Source organism: Strigops habroptila, chromosome 5 (genome assembly GCF_004027225.2).
Source record: "Strigops habroptila isolate Jane chromosome 5, bStrHab1.2.pri, whole genome shotgun sequence".
In the NCBI taxonomy this organism is placed as follows: Eukaryota; Metazoa; Chordata; class Aves; order Psittaciformes; family Psittacidae; genus Strigops; species Strigops habroptila.
Window position 1 is genome coordinate 77,841,857 of NC_044281.2, and position 22,954 is coordinate 77,864,810.

Consider the following 22,954-nt stretch of genomic DNA (forward strand, 5'->3'; position numbering starts at 1 on the left):
AGCTGGCTTAGAACTACTGCCAGTGTTTTTGCATGTGCCACAGCCTCCGGTGATACGCTCTAGGTAAGAACCCTTAACTCAAGTTCTTGCTCTATCTTTCATTTATCTATTCAGCCAACCCCACTCCAGGCAAAGTTTAATGGTGGAAATATATATATATATATATGTGTGTGTGTGTATATATATATATATATATCTCACAAGGATGCCAGAGAGGGACTCTTCATCAGGGATTGTAGCGATAGGACAAGGGGTGATGGGTTTAAACTAAAACAGGGATGTTCAGGTTAGACATTAGGCAGAAGCTCTTCCCTGTGAGGGTGCTGAGGCGCTGGCACAGGGTGCCCAGAGAAGCTGTGGCTGCCCCATCCCTGGCAGTGTTCAAGGCCAGGTTGGACACAGGGGCTTGGAGCAACCTGCTCTAGTGGAAGGTGTCCCTGCCCATGGCAGGGGGTTGGAACCGGATGACCTTTAAGGTCCCTTCCAACCCAAACCAGTCTGGGATTCTGTGATTCTAGTTTTCACCAGGAACAGTAATGAGGTGCCACTGTGTGGCATAGCATGCATCTACCTGTGTTCTTTCTGCCTAAATCTTTCCTATGGAAAAGAGACTACAGACTTGCAATCACTCTTTTTGTAAAGCTCCAGGTTATGGTACATATCTAAAGAGTTACGATGGCTGTTAGCGCTTGGCAAGAGTTGTCAGCTAGGGAGGAAGCTGTATTCATTTCATCAATACAAAATTCAGACTGTATTTCAGTGCTACATAACTCAACTGCAAAAGAAGTTCAAGTATTTGTCCTCCTACTAACTAGAGGTGATGAATACTACGCTTGTCTACAATCCATGATTTCAGGTAGCAAGGGGAAGGTTTAACTTCTTCATGCAAAGAAGAATAAGAATCACTCAATATTTCTTGAAGATTGTTTTTCCTTTGGTAAGTCTGGTATTTCACAAGTAGCTTCTTCTCCCCTCATTCTTTACTTACATGCCTACATAGTTCAAAATGATCCACAAATCCCATCCTTTCCACGACCTAGCAGCAAAAACTCTCAAAAGTAGCATGAAGTGGAAGTGACAGCGCTGCAATGCAGTTTAACCTCCTCAGAGTAAAATTGGCAACAGCTTTGAAGGTATCAGATTCCTCTGCAACTTCCTAAATCCTCCCTAACTCTCCAGTTTTTTTCCCCTTTTTGAAGGAAGAACAAGACTGCCTCCTCCTAAGGCTGTTGGGAACTCGTTTTTATTGCCTTAAATACTGCAGAATTTATAAGCTGCTTTTTTCTCTAGATGAGCCATTCACGCATGTTGCACCCACAACGTTTTCAATTTAGTACGTATAAAAATCAAAATCATTTCAAGAATTCATAAGCAGGGATTATGTCAGTTTATTATTACCTAAGGTAATGTGATATGTACAAATACTAAAAACCAACTCTTACAAGGACTTGGTATTTTATGTTATATGGTCTTCTTGCATGGAAAAAATAATAATCAGTCTAATTTCAAATGTCACAGCATCCCAGACTGGTTTGTGTTAGAAGGGACCTTAAAGCTCATCCAGCTCCAACCCCCTGCCACGGGCAGGGACACCTTCCACTAGAGCAGGTTGCTCCAAGCCCCTGTGTCCAACCTGGCCTTGAACACTGCCAGGGATGGGGCAGCCACAGCTTCTCTGGGCACCCTGTGCCAGCGCCTCAGCACCCTCACAGGGAAGAGCTTCTGCCTAAGAGCTCATCTCAGTCTCCCCTCCGGCAGGTTAAAGCCATTCCCCTTGGCCTGTCCCTACAGGCCCTTGTCCAAAGCCCCTCTCCAGGTTTCTTGTAGGCAATAATATTTAGATTATGTAATAAAAATATCTAACTTATCTAATAAAATACTTCCAAAAATCTAGACCATTGATAGAAAGAAAAAAAAAATCAATTGTAACTCATAGGAGTTCCAACATTTTATGTACATTTGTTAATTTTGATTAATTTTATTAAATCGCCACTGAATGCCTCAGGAAAGCAACAATTCAGACTCTTTTAGACATAGACCACTGGAGATGCACAAATATTTCCACTCTTTATGGTTGGGGTTTTTTCCTTGTAATAATAATGAAATCATAAAATTGCCCATGGAAGAAGAACGGGAACCTTCAATTTAGCAGACAAGTTTTATTCACAGTCAAAAGCATTACCCACAACTCCTACTGTTTTGCAAGACGAGATTGATAGTTAATGTAAGGCTTTAACATTCATAGGATTACTTTGTCTCATCAGGCTTTCTGAAGACAAAGATAATGAGATTAACATACCTGAAAGTACTAGTGCTAGTACAGCAGGAGACTACTAATTCAGAAGACAACGGGTTTTAGGTACTCTCTTATTTATGATCTCAATGTGCATAAAACTATAAAAGTGATTCATTTCATTTGGTGACTAAGCTAAGCAAAAGGCCAAAGGAAAAATTATTTCTGTTCAAATAAAACAGGGGCTTTTCCTGCTGAGACCAAGCAATACTACATTATTTGAGGGGCAATAAAACCTGGGTATTTTGCTTCTGAGTGTTTTCTTAATCTGTAAAAGTATTTAGCTAACTAGAAAGACACATCCCTGGTCCAGGATGGTAATTACAAATGTATTTGGAATACAACCAATCACAGAGAATTCATAAAAATTAAGTAAATAAAAATAAAGCACAAATACTTTACTGTTAGCAGGGTTTAGACTGGAAATAAAAGCTTAAGTTGAGGAACAAGTCTCAATTCTTACTGTGAGATAACAAAAACGTCCTCTTACCGTAATGCAGAGTAGACTCCCAAAGATAAGAAAGAATAGTCTGGATCGTAGTACAGGTAGACAGAGGACACACAGTAGGGCAGGATATCAACGACACCAACAGCAATTATCTTCCCATCCAGCCAATACTGCTGGTGGAAAGAACCATAGCCACATTCTGGTCCATTTGGTGCATTCTCTGCCTGAGCAAAAAAGAATAGAGAGGGATGTAACTGTGTGACAGGCAGAGTCTCAGTATAAAAACTGATTTGAGAAAGAATATTAACACAGAAGTAAATACTGTGAGAAATTACTCTTGCTGTCTGTGCTTAGAAAAGGGAAAATAGGAATTTGAGAAGCAGAGAAAACAATATTAGTTCACATTTTTGACCTTTGCTGTATTCATGATGGCTAAACTCTACATATCATGGAATCACAGAGTGGTTTGGGTTGGAAGAGACCTTAAAGCTCATCCAGTTCCAGCCTGTTGCCATGGGCAGGGACACCTTCCACTAGAGCAGGTTGCTCCAAGCCCCTGTGTCCAACCTGGCCTTGAACACTGCCAGGGATGGGGCAGCCACAGTTTCTCTGGGCACCCTGTGCCAGCGCCTCAGCACCCTCCCAAACAGGAATGTGCAAACAGCCTCTGCCATCCACCACTTATAGTACTGACATGATAAAACACCGCGATTCATCAAGTTATTGACACATTATTACATGCAAACAAATTCTGCAGATACTCTTTGACCTCCTTACTCTCCAACAAGAGACAAAGCCCTAAGGCAGAAAGGTGAAATGTAGACTTTTCACTGTGCCGGTTGTTCCCAAGGCAGGCTGTGGCTGCCTGGCTCCCCTGACACTTCCTGTCACAGCAAGGACCTTACTGCTTCTCTCCCCCATTCCCCCAAGTACTGGAAAATCAGTTTCTCAGTGGCCATTGAAGTTGCTCAAGAAAAGCATTTACACAATGAACTGATCATTTTACTCTGAGCTTTACTCTTGACGACCAACAAAACACCTTTTATCCAAGCACCTGGAACTGTGTTGCAAGCAAACCTGTGGAACTTCTCTGTCAGCCCACATCAGAGTATCTTCCGCAAATCCCCCAAGGAACTCGCTATTGTTGTGCACTGTGGGTTTGGATGTGCAGTGAAGTATGTCTCCAGACAGGGTAAAGCACCTAGAGCCAAAACCTGATGCTTCAAATTAAGAAGAAAATGATCTCCTAATTTAAACTGTATTACACAACCCACTTTGGCATGCCATTTTCTCCCACGTCAAGTTTACTTTAATCCCGAATTCCACTGTGTTCAACTTAATTATCCATCTAGTCATGTTTTTCACTGCATTGCCAGATCTTCAGAAAGCTGCTTCTCACTCCATAAATCTGACAATATTGCCTACTATTACCAACTGTTTTGCATTACAACAGCAGAAGGTGGGTTTAATCAAGTATTTTGATACAGTAGCGCAGACTGAAGAGATGATGGGCAGCGGAAGTTATTCTAATTGGTACCACATGTGTCAAAAGGAATCAATCACGTGGACAAAAATCAGTTCAACTGACTTCCCCAACAAAGAGGTCCCAAAATAAAGACCATATAATAAAGGGTTTGCATTTTTATATAGTTATGGAGCGTAAAACTAGATGTGGAGCAACAGATACTGGAAAAGTGGAACAATCAAATGTTTGAGAGCTCAGTCTGCAGTGTATGGAATTGGGTTTCTCCTCATTCAGGTCAAGCCCACTTACTCAACAGTTATGGTTTCATACAATATCCATAACTTTTCAGTAGAGCCAAATGAAACCCTGTGGTCGGGAGTAAAACTTTTAAGCTGGGACACAGTCAAATAAGAGATTGCCTCTAAATTCTCCTCTTAGCTATTAGAGCGACAAAAAAAGTGGAGCATCTCCTGCAAGCCCAGGGGAAATGTGATTGATAATATAACACACACTTGGTTAAGTAAGTTTCAGTTAAACCAGATTTTCTTTCTTTGTCAAAAACTCCTCACACAGGGTTTAATGAATGTTAAAAAAGACAGTCTAAGCCAACATGGGAAAGGTTTCCACTCAGAGCAAAGTCTTGTGAAATTAAATAAATGCTGTGCCTGTGTGTGACCCCAAACCTCCAAATGGCATCGCATGGGTTTGGTCACTTCTGCAAACTGAAGCATTAGCATCAGTGAAGAATTTCTAGTAAAGTATAAACTGCAGTTATTTCCCTAATGCAATTACAGTGAAAGGTCATGAACATAAAAGAGGCTTATGTTCTGTGACAAACAGCATAAGCACGGCACTGATTTCAGGCTAAATGTTCAGGGATCTCCACTACATTAAGCAAATAACACTTTGAAAACAGTAATATTTTCCTCCTCCTTCAAAAGTTTTTACCCTTTGTAATGCTTGCATCATGTTTGCTCAGTTTCTCAGTGAATACTTGGCTCCTTTAACTTGATTTCTCATACACTGTCCAGGCAATTTGATGTGAAACATGTCTGGAATATGAAACATTTCCCTGAAGCAGGTTAGACCACTTCACACTACTGACGTGTCCACCTGGGACCACATACGTCAAAGGTGATGTAAGATATACCAGGGACATCAGGTGAGTAAGTCCCACCAGAAAGAGCTCACCTTATCTACCCAAAATTATACCTTAGCCCTGGAATCAATCCAGAGGGACCAATTTCTTTGAAATAAACAATTTCTACTCAAACTTCAATACAATGAATTATTATAATCTGATTATATTACAAGCATCCAAAAAAATAAGAACTAAATCATAGAATCCTGGAATGGTTTGTGCTGGAAGGGACCTTAAAGCTCATCCAGTTCCAACCCCTGCCAGGGGCAGGGACACCTTCCACTAGAGCAGGTTGCTCCAAGCCCCTGTGTCCAACCTGGCCTTGAACACTGCCAGGGATGGGGCAGCCACAGCTTCTCTGGGCACCCTGTGCCAGCGCCTCAGCACCCTCCCAGGGAAGAGCTTCTGCCTCAGAGCTCATCTTAAATCCAGTACAAAAACTGAAGCAAGTCATTTTCTCTCCAATGTTTAGACTATAACGCAGAGAAAACCACAATATATTCCACCACATCTAATTTCTATCTTCATATTCTGCAAGCTAATGATTGCATGAACACATTTGATTGCTCATATTTTATAATGCATTATTAAAACTTAAACATTTAATAGCAACTGGTACTACATATTGCCCCAATTAGCCTACCTCAGGTAGTAACTGCTTATAATTGAACTTCAGTGATGATGACAGCACTCAATTTTCTTCAAAGCACATTGGTCTTTACTTTTAAGAGATGTTTTATTACTTCATTTATTATTATTATTATGGAAACTGCACTTGTTAACCCACATGCCAGACCAGTGTGAACTGCAGAAGGCACTGCACACTCACCCAAAATGGGTCCTGACCATACTAACTGCAGGATTATTTTTCCCTCTAAAGTTTCATGAGATTCCCTATCTTGAACTTTTCCATTTTACCCTCTGCTGTGGATGGAGGGAGGAAGAAGCTATGAAATCCATGCTCTCCCTTACACAAAGAAAAGAAAAAAGCCAGGAAACCCTGGTTTTCTACACTCCAGTGGAAATTATTTGCTGAATAAGTAAACTGATTCATTCCAGCAGTTCCCTTCCCAAAGGTACACACACACAACCTGCCATATGGCTGATTTCTATCTCTTGGTTAGCAACGTATTTCCTTTTCAGTACTATGTCCTCTTTTCATTAGGGATTAGTGGAGATGCTGTGGAAGCAGCCTCCAAATACTGTGTCAGCACAGAGGTAGCACTGCATGTTTTCGTTAAAATAAGCCAGCAATGCACCCTCACAGAAGAAAAAGAAGCCAAAAGCATCCTGGGCTGCACCAACCCATCAAGTGAGGGGAGCTCTCCTCTCTGCTCAGCACTGGTGGGGCTTCCCATACAATTACAATACAGCCTTACTGAGGCAAGACCATAAGGGCCATAAAGATGATTGAGAGGCTCAAGCATCTGAGCTTGAAAAAGCTGTGACTCCTCAGCCTCAAGGACAGGTGTCATGGGGAAGTTTTATCCATAGGTGGAAATACCTGATGGGAGGGAATGAAGATAAAGGAGCCACCAACAGGAAAAGAGGCAATGCTTGCAAATTAGAACACATTGAAAGTGAACAGAAGGAAACAGGGTTTATCCAAGAAGGTGGTCAAGCTATGGCACAGGCTGGCCAGAGAGCCTGTGGGGCCTCCAACCTTGATGATATTCAAAACCCATGGTCCCCAACAACGTGCTCTAGCCAACCATGCTCAAGCTGGACTAGTTGGATCTCAAGAGGTCCATTCCAACCTGAACAATTCTGTGTCAGAACAAAGTAAATCAACTCACTGCATCACTGTCTACAGAGCTAACTTGTGTACCCTACTGGAAAAGTCTAGTATGTGAGCTATACTGTCAGCTATTTAATCTGGACAGTTATAGCAAGCTTAAAATGCTGAAAAGATTAGTGAAGCTGTGAAGGTACAAGGCACTTCAGTAGCAAGAGACGTTGAGTATCACCCCATAGACATCGTGGTGGTATGTACACCACTCTATGTAAAAAAAGCAGTTTCCCAAGGTCTCCAAGAGAAATGAGTTTTGATTTTAGTCCTCAGCAGTGCATTGAACGTGACTAAAATATGACATTCTACAGAAGGTGATGGTGGGAATTACAGATATGTAACAGTATCAGTTCTGAGATCTCCTAAAAGTTAACACATACCAATAAAGCAAATAATGCAGAGCAGAAGCTGATGTGCTTTTCAAAGAGCAAAGATCTAGTTTCACAAACATCTTTCAGTTCCTTAGAATTCAAAAGCATCTCAACATGGATTATGGTAAACCAAGTGAGAACAAATGATCATTTACATAATGGAAAGGGCACGTAGTGACCAGACAAGGGAGAATGGTTTTAACCTGCCAGAGGGGAGACTGAGATGAGCTCTGAGGCAGAAGCTCTTCCCTGTGAGGGTGCTGAGGCGCTGGCACAGGGTGCCCAGAGAAGCTGTGGCTGCCCCATCCCTGGCAGTGTTCAAGGCCAGGTTGGACACAGGGGCTTGGAGCAACCTGCTCTAGTGGAAGGTGTCCCTGCCCGTGGCAGGGGGTTGGAACTGGATGAGCTTTAAGGTCCCTTCCAACACAAACCAGTCTGGGATTCTGTGAAAGCATCTCACTTTCCATCGTGCTGGATCTGTTATGTTCTCTACACTGGTAGGTGAATCACCGAGCAATGTTGCAGCAAACTGAGCTGGTGATTTTAAAGTATTCAAGATGAATAAACAAGAGCTGAGTGTAAACAACTAGGGGAAGATCCATCATACTGAGTGATTAAAAAGGTAGAGGAAATATCAAATGTTCATAAATCTACGCAACATAAATGCAGGGGGGAAAAATATTGCCAGACACACATCCAAAACAATGGGTATAAATTAGTAATTCACTCCAAAAGATGCTTTTGAGAGCAGTTTTATAATATCACCCATTTAACATGTAGCATCAGTCAAGATGGAAAAAGACAAAACAGCAATTAGGGAAGGATTTGAAAAGAAAATAAAATCATCATTCAACTGTGGAATGCCACAACGCATCTGAGCACTGAGGCTCATTCCAACTGTTGCATTACAATGACATGGACCAACTTGGGAAGGACAAAGGCAGATGTAATTACTAGTGATGCTGATACAACTATGGGCCCAAACACTTTCCTAATCAAGCACCAAAAACTAGGAATCACCGTGAGCAGTCCGTTTTCCCTGTGCCCTTCTGCCATAAACATCCTCTTCTTGGCAGCAACAGGGAATGAGGCCACCCTGGTTTTTGGCTAAGGCTCCTGCACCTCTTAGACATTATAGCTTTACCCCTCCAAACAAGGTAGTATTTGCCAATGTGAAGTGGTCAAATGGCAAGTGTTTAAATGTAGCTTCTATGAAAGGATGGATAAAACCCATCCAAACTACTACCCGAAGTAGTTCTCTCTACATTACCCTGTTTACTGCTACAAAATTGACTCGGTTTCTGCTACTACACACTGTATCTTTAAGTTACTCATTTTTTGTGCCAGAGCCCATAGCCAAAACAAACTAAAGCGAATATTAAAATGAGGAAATAAAAAAAAGCCAAGAAGAGTTTGGGTGCTCATATTATTTGCAGCTAATAACAACATCGACAGCGTAAAAAATGACAAATTGAACGAATTGAAAGTAAAATTGCAACCTTCCACTCTTTTTCTGCCAAAGAGTAAACAGACTACACACTACTACCTTTGCTTGTGGCAGCTGCTTCAGAATAAAGAATTTCAAGAATCCCCCGGCCTCTGATATACAACCCCTTTTATTTAACTTCATCTAATTGAAGACATGTGTAGTGGTGCCACACAAAATTGAATTCAAGCTTGGAAATGTCAATAAAAAGTGTCTGTAAGTAACAATACTGGTGTAAACCTGGCAGGGAAGCGAGCATCAACATCTACGTGGCCCGTACCAAATGAAGAATATAATGGCAGTCTGCTGCCTGAGTTGACGAGGTGATAAAAGCCCTTTTCCTATAAAGTCTAATGAGCTCTATTACTCTTCAGCTTTCAGGAATGTAAAGGCCAGTGGACTCGGCAGAGAAAAGCAACAAACTCTCCACACATGGATTCAGTCAAGCTGCGACATATCACATTACTGGTGTAATTACTATAACCTGACAATTTCATTACAGTCACACAGTACTTAACTCTTTAAGACTAACAAGAAAGACAGTGCAAGAAATCCACAGCAGTTTGCTTGCATGAAATGAAGCGACAGCATCTCCCCATAACTTTTAACTCAGGCTGTAGTCGAATTCAAGTTTAGGAAGTTATTTAGTAATACATTCTTTTCTTTCATAGAAATAAACCAAGAATAGAATAGACACAGCACCTTTTGCTACTGGCTCTTAATGGAGTGACATGAAATTCAGTGGTAGCTTATTAGCCAGCTGATTATCCAGCAAAAGAGTCCTCAGACCCCTTTGAAAACACAATGCTGTCTTCCTCACCAGCTGGTGGTGATACAAGCACTGTGAGACCTATCTATACCACCTACATTATAATGGTTTGCTGTCTCCAGAGAGTAGAGAGGAAAGAACACATTCATTTCAAAACCTGCATCTCAAATGGATACATACCTCCAGAGGAGAGTCACAGAGGAATCGTGTGAACTGCATCGAGGTAGATTCATCAGAAATATGTGCCCGGAAAGACAGTCCAAATATGCAAAGCAGAAAAAGAAGAAAAACATTAGCAGTACATCAGGATACAGTAACAGTCAAACACACTCTTTCAAAACCATCTATTTGAAGAACACCAACAGATTTTAAGAGGTAAAATAAAATTCCTATTAACTCCCACATTCTGTTTTGTTTAGAAGTATAAACAGATACAAGAATCAACTACCCAGAGTGCTTTTAAAATGGGATTTGAGAGAATTATCACCTTATAATACAGGTCTGTTTCTGGTGTCTTCATTTTATATTACCCATTACCCTTCTCTGCCTGCCTGCAACAGAGAGCCTTCTCCCACCATCCCCTTGGTACCCGCCCCATCACTAAAGCAAGGGGGGGTAAAGCCCTCATCTCTCTTAATGTATATGTATTAAGTCTATTTACATTCAGAATCATAAGCAAGCCCATTTTAAGTCTAAAGAGGAGGAAGAAGGAAACAAAAAGGAAAAGAAAGAAAACCCAACTTCCTGAAAGTGCAAGCATTTTCAAACCTACATTCTTTCCTCAATACAAAGCGATGTGCTGCTGATAATCAACCCAGAAAGCAAAGTTTTAATGAGCTGGAACTTGTTCAAGAGCCTAGCAGTAATAAAACATAATAGGTATTTATTTACCATCATTTACTTATTTGATACAAATACTTCCTTATTGGTGGATTCCACATTAAACATGTTATAAAGTTCTGGTATGTGTCTAACCCCAAAACATCCCTTCGTTAAAAAGCTACTATGTGTTACACAGATTAATCCCCCCTCCTGTAAGGGCTGGATGATTTCATATATCAGCATTATGCAAACTGCAAAGTAATAGCAAATAGGAACTTTTCATTCAAAGTTTGATAAATAGAATATGGCACTTATAAAAACATGATTGGTGTAAAGAATTTGTTGTCAAAGTCTCTATGAATTTCTGAAATTAATTAAAGAAGATTATTCTATTTAAAGGGGAGTGCAAAAAATGGGGTGATGACCTGCCAGTCATCCTGGTTTTCCCAGAGAAGGGGAGGAGAGGAAGGAAAGCAACAATAAAAAGGGCCGATGCTGTAAGTTACTGGCTTAGGACAGAGTTCTACACACAATCTAAGTAATTAAAACTTCCCCTTTTCTTCAGAAGGTGCTATAAAAGAGGTCTTCGAAATAAAACCACAGCCTCTGGTAGACAAATATATCGATCTGCAAAGATTAACTGGACCGTTCTCATTGTAGCTCAAAGGGAACACAACCTGAACCTTCTCCAAGACTGTGTCTGCAAGAGAGTGCACCTGTTGATGCTAAAACAATCAAGGCTTTTCAGAAGTCTTACTTATAGAATCATAGAATAGTTAGAGCTGGAAAGGACCTTAAGATCATCTACTTCAGATTTTTCCCCGTCAAACATATAGCAGTAGCTGATCTATGGATGAATGGTAACCCTTTGGACATGGACTTCATGGAAGAACATTTAATTTCTATAAGGTGAGGACAGGGGATTGTGCATTTCCTATAATGAACCATTTGAGACCTAGTCACCACCCTCTAAATTATTCAGAGTTTAGAAAACCGAATGCTCTATCTTCATTAAATTCTAAGGGGGGGGGGGGGTGATTTGGTGAATAGGGAGAGAAAACAAGAGGGGAGGAAAAAGATAATACTCAAAGAGAAATAAAAAGTAATCCAGAATTTGAATTACTGAGCTACATTCCCATTAAATAAAGAACAGAGTTACAAATTCCTACACTGTGGCTGCACCAGTCCTTACAGCCACTGACTTTAGAATGTGCAGGCATCAGAAATAATAAACCATGTGTTATTAATTTTCATGTCAGAAGACCCCCAATAGTTCTTAATCTGTAACTTTAGCTTTATAGTGCAAGTTAAAGCCTCTGGGTGAGAAAACGGAGCCAACGGCACTGTTCAAATAGTTCTATCAGTTCTTCAGACCCTGCTGAACAATCCCTTGGGTTTGAGGGCAAAGGGGGCTTCAAGTGTAGCTAAAGCGTGACTTCTGCTTGCTGGGGAGTATATACTGTTACAGCTATCTATACTGCTGGCTGGAAAACAAAGTCTTAACTGTGCTGGAACTTGTATTGCAATCTGATGGGGAAAAACACCACTGCAAGTCTTGTTACATATTATTTTACCTGTTGATCCTTGTATCTCAGGTTAGGTAATTTTCTTAAGCAAGTCATAGAAAGCGTCAAAAGACTGATTCTCTAGAAGTCAATCAAGAAACAGTTATCCCAAATCCTAACAATCTTTTGTTATGGGTTTGTTGTTTGGGTTTTTTTAAGGGAGAATTTAACTGACACATAAAGCTGGAGAATTTCATAGAATGATAGAATAGTAAGGGTTGGAAAGGACCTTAAGATCATCTAGTTCCAACCCCCCTGCCATGGGCAGGGACACCTCGCACTAAACCATGTGGCCCAAGGCTCTGTCCAACCTGGCCTTGAACACTGCCAGGGATGGAGCATCCACAACCTCCCTGGGCAACCCATTCCAGTGCCTCACCACCCTCACTGTAAAGAACTTCTTCCTTATAGTGAATTTAATGAATTTAGATCAGTTGACCTATGTCCTTATCTTCTCAACACTTACTCTCCCCTCCCAAACCATAGAATCCTAGAACGGTTTAGATTGGAAAGGACCTTAAAGCTCATCCAGTTCCAACCCCCTGCCACAAGCAGGGACACCTTCCACTAGACCAAACCCACAGCACTTTCATCCTAAGCCAGGGATATATGGAACCTATACATTTATTCAAACTGAAGTAAACATAAGATTCAGTTTCTAAATTAACAAACTCATTTAATACTGCAAGCTTATTGTGAATGTAATTCAAAAAGGATTCAATAAACCATGAAAGAAACACAGTCAAAAGCTGGTGCTGCATGTAAAACAACTCAATCTGTCACACAAGCACAATTAGAATTCCTTTCACAAAGCCATGCTTTTCCAATTGTAATTTCAAACTGAATTACATAAACTTTAGTCTTTCAAAAACTATAAAATATATATGAAATCCACAACATTTTTCTTTTGGCGCAAACTAATTGCAACTGCCAGAAAGAACTAACAGAACAACAGGAAATAGGCTTAAATAGAATTAATAAAATTAAGGGATGAACGCATTGCTGAGAAATAAATCAAGGCAGGAAGGGCAGGAAAATAAAAGGAAGGTTTGGTTCAACCCAAAACTACTTGCTCAAGTAAAAGCACATGCACAGCTTTAAAAAGCTGTAATTAGAGCATTAACACCCAAAGCCTTTTGCAAATGGGGGAAGATGTTCAGGTGCTTTGGATGCTGAAGTGGAACAGTTTCACCTGGTAGCTCAGGAACTTTCTGAAGGCAAGTGTTACTGGTGTCACACATCACAGCCTGCTCAGGAAAACAGCTTTGAGCTGTCACAGAATCCCAGACTGGTTTGGGTTGAAGGGTCCTTAAAGCTCACCCAGTCCCAACGCCCTGCCATGGGCAGGGACACCTTCCACTAGAGCAGGTTGCTCCAAGCCCCTGTGTCCAACCTGGCCTTGAACACTGCCAGGGATGGGGCAGCCACAGCTTCTCTGGGCACCCTGTGCCAGCGCCTCAGCACCCTCACAGGGAAGAACTTCTTCCCGAGATTTAGACAGACTTATTCCAGGACTGGCACTATTCAGCATTTTCAACACTGACTTACAAAAACGTAGGAATTCTCATAAAACACAGTTTCAGAGATATCCACAGACCACAGAAGGTGAAGAAAGAGCCTTCAAAACATAGTACACAAGGAAAGAGAAGACTTAAAGTTTAAATTCCTGTCTCAAATGTAGTTTTCTGTACAAGAATTGAATTAACCAAATAGAAATAACTGCTGATGGGACGGAACATACATTTCAGAATTACAATTTCAAGTCTCTTATGGAGTGACAAAAGTCCCTGTGGCTTTGTCTGCTCAGAAGAAAATTATCCTCAAAATAATGGAGATTTGTTAATCTTAGTGTAAAGACTTTTTAATTTTATATGGATACATAGAAAACTGAGTGTCAAAACCAGGAAGAACAACGTAAACTGATGCAGTAAGAATCTGAACTGAAATGATATGACTGTGGACAAGCCATTTAATTGCCTGGATGAGTAAATTCCTTGGCTCTAATAGGCATTTCAAGCCTAAAATCCATGAATCTGCAGCACTACAGTCACAAGGGGCACACAAGTAAATGGGAGGAATCAGGCTGATAGAGGAACACTTTAAATCAGCCTTATCAGGGATCTGCAACGTGAGCTCACTGCAGCAGCGACCACGAAGAACCAATCATCAGCTTACTGCTGCCACCACCCAAAATGATAAAAGAACTAATTCAAGAGCATTATAAAAGTATACGGCTGCCAAGGCAAGGACAGCAGGTTAAAAATAACCACAAAGCTATTGAGTTTTTAAGCATTCTCTCACTAGGATGCTAAAAAAGAAAGAGGAAACTAGGTTAGAGAGACCTGAAAGTGTGCAACTGGCTGCTGATTCCAGCTTTCAAATGGATCCGAACGTGCTCCTTGGCATGTCCCACACTACTCACCCAGCTCTCTGTAGTAGTTCAAGTGGATTTCTGGGAGGCAATGAAAAAAAACACTGGGAATGTAAAAAAAAAAACCCCACTACACCTATTTCAGTAATTCTTTGCACCTTCTCAAACAGTGACTCTTTTGTGTGTTGTGAAATTCTTTTCTTCCAAGACAAATATTTAGTTAAGCACAAAGCAAAGAGCGTCCAGTCAGCTTCGCAGAGGGAATGGAGACACATTCTCTTTTTCTTCAAGTTTGTCATTATAAAACACTCATGAAAAGTTAAATCAAATGTTTGCTTCGGGAGGTCTAAACAGCAATAAACTGTTCAACTCTTGCTCTTTCTGGAAACTACTGTAGAATTTTTATGATCTTTTACGGAAATGTTTTCTAACTGGTGTGACTGCCACATAACTTGTTTCAGTTACGCTTGAGCCGTGTTTCTTAAAGACAAAGACTACTGTAAACAGCCTCAAAATCACATTAATGGACAAGGTGTTATCGTATTGGCACCCCCAGAGCAACCATTAAGTTCACCAGGAAAGAGGCAGGAAGAAAAAAGTGCTTAATTTCAAATTTTTACATGACAATGTTATGTGTAAAACTCCATTTGGTATGACAGGGGTTTTTTTAGCACAAGAACTGAATATAGCTAAAGAACTAACCTAGCTGAGAACTTTTAGATCATAGAATCCTAAAATGGTTTATGTTGGAAGAGACCTTAAAGCTCAACCAGTTCCAAGCCCCTGCCACAGGCAGGGACACCTTCCACTAGAGCAGGTTGCTCCAAGCCCCTGTGTCCAACCTGGCCTTGAACACTGCCAGGGATGGGGCAGCCACAGCTTCTCTGGGCACCCTGTGCCAGCGCCTCAGCACCCTCACAGGGAAGAGCTTCTGCCTAATGTCTAATCTAAATTTTCACTCTGTCAGTTTAAAACTACGATATTAACTTAGAATATCAACTTATTTGACAGATACCAGGTATCATTCTACCTCACCAAACCCTCTACTCACCAGCGAGAGTGGTACTCAGGACTGCAATGACACTTCCATAGAAAAGACTACTTTCATCACCACAGGGGTAGCAGAAACTTTGGGACTTAGTTTATTCCACTATGGAACTTCTACCTTGCTTTTTATTAGAACAAACAGAAATCACTGCCTCTATCAGGAATGGTATTGCACCACTGAAATCCATTGCAGGACCCTCCCCAGGAAAATGTCAAACTGAATTCTTTTTAATGAACACGCACTATTATTAATGCTACTGCAACATCCATCAGAGATACAGAAGAAGAAGAGCAGGAGGAAGTAAGCAGGAAGAGCCAAAATTCAGAAAAAGCCATTGTCAAAGGGAACTGAAACACCATTTATCACTGGTCTCAAAGCAGCACCAACCAGAGAGCGCCCAGTAGTCCAAAGTCATCTTTGGTATCAAGTATTCCACGGATTCCCTATCCCGGAAATCATCTATTCCCCCTTCTCCCATAAAATCTTGATGAAAAGATGTATATAGATTACATAGGTGCAGGAGAGGGCTTGCTTTCACACTCATCGAGCCATAATCAGCTTCATGGTTCACACGCCTTTTATTAATATTGTGAACTAGTTTATAACTTTCCACACTAGTTCTATTTTCATATAATCACCAAAATTCTCAGTCTATTCCTAAAATTGTCTCTTAATGTAATAAGGACAATATTAAACTAGCCTAGCAGCTAATACAGACTGACAGTATAATGTAATGCCAACAATCTAAGAATATATTCCAAAAAAAAGTTGTTAACATGTCCCGTAACAATTTTTGGTGGATTCGGAATTTAAATGTAGACAGGTTTCCGAATATGAAGTGTTCAGCCAAATGTGTAATACTTTTCCTAAACTAGAAACATTTCAGACACAAAAGCATGCAGGATCTCCCCGAAAAGGAGGTTCATCCCCCAACCACAGATTAGTTTGCACAGATTAAAAGAGCTATATTTAATTTTTAGATGCAAAACAAATTCCTGGATGTTTGCCAGTTTAAAGGCCAATGCAGACTTGTGACTCCCCTGATAAAAAGCCCTGTGTACAGGACAGGATTTTATTCTATCTTTACTCAAAAATCTGCTTGGCTCCATAATGTCTGTATGATACAGTAAAGTCTAAAAAAGAGGAAGAAGAAAAAAGTTTGAGGTCTTTCAAATAGCATTTTCCACCCTTCGCCTCAATAACTTGGATCAGTTTTACCCTCCTTGGTACCTTCTGTTCTTAAAAGCGATTCAGATAAGTCTCCTCCCACACAGTATGAAAAGGAAAAAAGGCTTCTCAACTACATCAAAATACATTTTGTGTAAAGTATTCTTCAGTTTACTTCCTGCAGGGATCAAATACAAAATGCTTTTGATCGAAGTGACACAGCTTTAGTGCCTGATAACTGTGAATAGAAAGATCATCTTAACCACACAGTCACGTGAACACACAACAGAATTTACTAGTGCTAAAGAGGGACCTAAATGAAAACCCATCAGCATCAGACTGAGTTTGTACATTTACTAGATACTTCAGAGAAGGTCATATGTCACCTGGAATATTAGGCTAAGGCCTGCACAAACATAACTGCCTTTATCTTCTCTCTCTGGAAAGTAGGAAAACACCTATGGCAAGTAACAAGGGAAAAGAGGATAAAAATCCATTAAACTATTAGAAGTAAATAGAAATCAATCTCCTTCCTATTCAACAGCAATTCCCATCATCGACTTCATACCTTAAGGTGGTGGAAACCTGAATTGTCCTTAATACATCTTTATAAGCTTTCCTCCCCTATTCCATGGGTGATTAAACCCAATCTACACCAAACCATACACTCCAACCCAGAGATTTTTAGCTGAACTGGGAGCTAACTGCTGTTCAGAACTCAACTGCAAGCAGCCATTGTGATTCTGCCCTTGATTCTTCACATTGTAATGTCTGTATTCAAAACAAATTCATAATTCTAAACAAAGAATAAGTATATGAAGTTCTCATCACCCTCTCTGCAGCAACCAGATTCTCAGAGCAAAAGCATGGTGGTATATATGCTGTATCCAAGCATTAGGGCTGAAATACATCCATCATAGCAGACAAATCCAGTCCCTAAATCAGACCAGGTAATGCCTGGTACAAATCTAGTAAATAGCTCAATCTTTCTTGGTATGGTTCCAATTTTTACATTATTATAATTAACCCAATTTCTGGCAGCAATGATAAAAAGAGCAGAGACTCTTACTTATTGTTGCAAGTCCTGTTATTTCACAAAACAAAGGGAAATAAATGTTATGCCTTTCCACAGTAGCATTACAGAGAGCTCACAAAAAAGCTCTCCTTACACTCTTCTGAACTAAAGCCAAAACTGATTATGGGGTTTTCTTATTCTACCTGGAAAGCAGCCACAGTTTGCTGGGTATTTCTGCAGGTATTGCTCACAAGAACACTAAAATCTGACTAGATAGTTGAGCAATATCGAAGTTGGACTTTTGTTGTAGATAGAAATGACAGATCTGAGGTAGCAGCTTTATTAATTCTACTGATGAAAATGTTGTGCCACCTGCCAGAGAAATGGAGAATTGCTGCTTGTTTAGAACCACACAAGTAGTTCTATTGGTATTATTAGATTAGGATTAGCATCCTGTAAGCACCATTTTACAACCAGGCTTTATTCATATGCAATGTGCTCTCATTGAACCTCAGACAAGCAGCTGGTAGGAATATTTTTGCACTGTTTCTACTGCCAAGGTGAGTTTAGTTGGCAGGTGGGTTTTGCTTAGCAATGATGTGAATAAAACTCAAGATCTTTAAAACCTTCACCTGTTTAATTAAGCAAGACCACAAAAATAAAATAAAGAGAAACGTGGAAAAGGTACCCAACAGCTTTAAAGCAGAAGATGCCGTTGCTATCAAAAAAAGCACTTCCATATTATTATCCCATTTCCAGTGGAAGTCTCAGTCCCAGACCTCTTTACAACCATATACAAACAGCAGCTCTATTTAACTCATTAATAACATCAGGTTTTCAGTTATGATGGAACATAACCCCTCCCTCTTCAGCTCAGCTTCCCTTGGGCTGGAGCCTACAACAGAACCTTGCTAAAAACCACAATGCTTTCCCTCCCAAAAGGAAACCCCAATATTTTAACCTTTAGAATCACTTTTTAAGAGACACCATTTCCCATCATTTAACTGTGCATTCAAAATCGTGTTTTCACAAAGGTGCATGCAGTGAACTGTACCTCGTTCTCACCACACTCAGAAGGGGTATCCTTGTGTACAGCCATCTGATACTTGGCAAATAAAGTGGCTGACTGGTTGAAGGATGATTTGAACTGGGGGTCCTCAAAGGAGACAGGTACTAACCTCACCTTCAGAGCAAGGAAAATAGAAGCAGACTGGTTTGAGTGCATATCATCAGATAACACGCTTCTGAAGGTAAGGCTAGTGAAAGATCTCCTCCTAGCCACTTCAAAGCCTCTGGAATCAGTTTTCTACTTTAAACATAACAGCCTCCTACAGGGGAAAGTCTGACAACTAACACTAAGCTTAAACTGACTGTTGATACCTTCATTAAAGGATAAAAATTGTACAACACTCCAAAGAAGCAATTTATACAACCTATTTTTTTGACTAAGTATCTAACCAACCAACCACACATTGTATTTTCATTGCACAGTCTCAAGGACTTTTAAGATGTGTTATTTTTAGTGGCATATCACTCATTGCCCTGATTTAGCAACTACATATTCTTCCTACATATAGTATGGCTCCAAACTCCTGACTGGTTGTTTTCCTTATAGGTTTCTTATAGTAGAGGGGTAGTATGTCTGACAGGTAACTATTATGCTCTGCCTGGGCATTACAAGAAGCAAACAATGTGTGATTTAGATGGAGTGCACAGATTACATTTTGGAGGGCTTAAATTGAAAGTTAAGAGAATTTATACAGCTTCTGTGACCTTTAAACCAAGAATTTGTAGGTGTGATCAATTTTCAGCACTGTTTATGCTAGCTCCTCCTTATGGAAGCATTACAAACCAAAGCCAGTGAGACTAGTTATCAAGCCAAATGTCCAGCTGGTTTTAGTTCTTATGAGATTTGTATTTTTAAGGCCCATAACACCTATCTCCAAAAGCCTCATCGTCTCCACCCTTTACCCAGCAGCATCCATGCAAGTTCCTTAACTTCTCTGTCTGCAACTAAAACCAAGTATCTGTGGCACTCACAAAAAGTTATCAAAAGAATTTGCACTTTCAGGATGTTGATTTTCTTTGATACAGTGTTTTACTCCCTCCTGAATATACAATGGATATAAAATCCACATTTGTTTCTCCTAGAAACAAGACACATGAAATAGAGGGGAAGCTGAGCTTTGCCCAAAATCCATTTGGCCTTCTGACCTGATTTATAGTTGGTTTATCAGGTGGGTCCTTGTGAATAACCATCTGGTAACGTTTATAGACCTGGTAAGATTCCTGAAATGTGGCTTTGAACTGTGAACTTGGTGGAGATGATCTCACCACCCTCACCTTCAGAAGAAGTTAAACACATTCATTATTACAACATCATGCAATAATTATATATTTATACATACACAAACATCACAACAGAGAGAAATTCTGACCTTCTGCACAAGGACCCTCACAATTTTATTCATATTAACCAACAGCCTTTGAGTTTTCAGCTCCATTTAGGCCATTGAAGGCTTTTATATTTACAGAGTAACATACAAAGTTTACAAACCACAAACTAAAGATAACTAAAATGCCTACAGAAAAACTACACAAATAGCTTGCAGGAAGGAATACCAAAAAGTCCTGTGCAGATTGACACTGTAGAGAGATTTTCTGGACTTTTTTACCTCTTCTCTTGTAGTTTCACACTACACTGAAAAATACTCAAGGGACCAGTGTAGTTGGAAGAATCCTGTGCTCTTGCTCTAAAGACTCTGTTTTTATAGCAAGAATCCCAAGAGCATTCCTTGGCATTTTTCAAATTGAAAGAGGAAGAGGAAGCAATGTTTCCATATTTAATTACAAGTTAACTGTAATAGGAAGTGATTGGTCTTCCCCACCATCACCTTTACACACACAAAACTGTGTTTTTTAAATCTATAGATTAAAAATTGTTCTTTGTAAAAATGATTGCTCTCTAACCAAAAGAATGCTATCACACAGCAACAGTGCCTTTCCTTTCAAGCATATTTAAGGACATGCTGATTTCAAAAAACCATGTTATTTTCAGAATGGGTCTATTCTCACAAACAGCTTTAGTTCTGGTCTGTGTAACAAACAAACAACAATCACACATGACAGCCATAGAAAAGAGCAAAGAGAATCTAGGAAAACACTGCTGGAACCATCCTCCTTTTAAATGTTCCCTGCATCTTCTAAATGAAGATGTTCAGACAAAGCCATCATATGTCTGTTACACAACTCAGCAGCAAAGCTGAAGCAGTTAGCGAGAAGGATCAATTCCATGGCTTCTTTCAGTTATTTTCCAATACCATCACTGATAACCAGTAACTACAGGAAAATACTTATATTCAGATGGTTTTCCAGCTTTCATGGCAAACAAAAATGGGTTTATGATTAACAAAAGATAGGAAGTCCAAGTCTTCCAGCTTAGTGTCTCCATATTCCCAATAGATTTACTGCCAGCCAGTATAGTCAGCAAAATTTTCTACCATCACTTTTACAGCTTCCAAAGACATCAACACATACCAATGGCAGTTACAAAGAGCAGCTGTCTTCCTATCTGTTTCATTTTATGAACAGTTACTGCTTTCTTGTCCAGATTCATTAGCATAGATAGCTTCAGCATTTATACACTGCAGAACTAAATATTGAATCTCTCATCATTCAACACTCGGTTAACTCAAAGCCTTTCATTTTCAAGTCACACTGTATGAAATCAATTTGCAAGTTATTCTGGTAACTGTCCAGGGCTCTGCTACAACTGACTGCAAGTGCATGAGTACCCTCTTGTGGTTACACAGAGCTTAGCTGCACCATATATATATATATATATATATATATATATATATATATATATATATATATATAAAAAATGCAGTACCATATATATTTTAAGACTTAAACTATAATCATTCCATAAAGTCACAGATTCTAAACATTTAAGCATATAAAAAACTCCTTAACTAGGCTTTTCCTTAATCCACCTCCAACACCAGTGAACAAGACATTACCTCTAATTTGTGTCGTGCATCATCAGGTAAAGAGGCAAAAACAAAGTCTTCAATGGTTTTAGGTTGGTTTGGTTTAGATTCAGAGTTCTGCAAGAGGAAAACAGGGTCTGCTGCTTGAAGTTGAGAGCCTTCCACTGTGCACATCTGGTTCTGAAGGAGTTTCTGCAGTTTTCTTTCTTTCCGTATGTCCTTCGCCTTTCGGCATGGGGGTTTGCTCAGGTCAGCCCCTTTCCCTAGAGGGCACAGGCAAAGAATTAAACACCATGTTTTGCAGCAAACAAGTAGTTCTTACACAATCACCTACAAGAAATGGTTAAAATCACCAGTAATTGCAGACTGTGGTCTGAACATAGCATGGTCTTTCGCATTTACAACTGCAATAACGCTCGGTGCCAAGCTAAGTTGCGATGATTCTTCCTTAAAGCTGTTTTAATGCAGCACTTTACCACAGAAACACCTTGACCACAATTTCACCCCGGAGCCAAGGATATATTTAACAACTAAAATGAAAAGACTTCCTGCTAAGTTTGTCCTTAAATCAATTTGCCACATCCCCCTCTCAGAAACAAAGAAAAGCTCCTAAGTACAATATGATGGTGTACTACATCCAAACACCTATAGGATCAGCCTGAAATACTGAAGGGAAAAAATACAACCACAAAACCTCACAGAGAATTGTTCTACCACATCCAAAACCCAGGTGGCTACACAACACTCCCAGTAAAAGACACACACACACAAAAAGCATTTCTCTTTTGTCACCTGGAATCCTTATGCAGTGTATAGAAATGCTGCCAACACCAGTGCCATTATCATAGAAGCACAGAATGGTTTGGGTTGGAAAGGACCTTAAGATCATCCAGTTCCAATCCCCTGCCAGTGCTACTAATATCACATAAGAGTAAAAGGCTACATAAGCTTCCATCTTTGCTTGAAAATATATTCAGGTTGTCTACTTTACTCATCAAACCACTTTTATCAATTTACCTCTGTCTTTAACCATTTATAATGTTCTATTTGTGACATGGTATTTACTTAGAAGACAAGTCAAAGCCAGAAACTAAATGTATCACCATGGAAAAGTGCACGTAGCACTACAAGAACTTAGCTTTTAAAGCAACACAAATCCAAACACATGCACAAATAAAAAGTCGAGTGGTTTATATTCCTCAGTGAAGAGGC

At 39.9% G+C, this 22,954-nt stretch overlaps 1 protein-coding gene across 6 annotated transcripts in view; it reads right to left on the bottom strand.

The window, feature by feature from the left end:
- The window catches only part of ATE1 (arginyltransferase 1), an 85,081-nt gene that overhangs the window by 53,897 nt on the left and 8,230 nt on the right, over positions 1-22,954 (bottom strand). For 3 of the 6 annotated variants that reach the window (XM_030486321.1, XM_030486325.1, XM_030486322.1), the window contains 5 exons: positions 21,773-22,005; positions 19,965-20,093; positions 18,805-18,933; positions 9,943-9,975; positions 2,784-2,965 (listed from right to left, as the gene is read on the bottom strand). In XM_030486321.1, coding sequence (XP_030342181.1) covers positions 2,784-2,965; positions 9,943-9,975; positions 18,805-18,933; positions 19,965-20,093; positions 21,773-22,005 — 706 coding nt within the window. The remainder of the gene's footprint in view (positions 1-2,783; positions 2,966-9,942; positions 9,976-18,804; positions 18,934-19,964; positions 20,094-21,772; positions 22,006-22,954) is intronic. The other 3 variants (XM_030486323.1, XM_030486324.1, XM_030486326.1) reach the window with 3 other exon arrangements.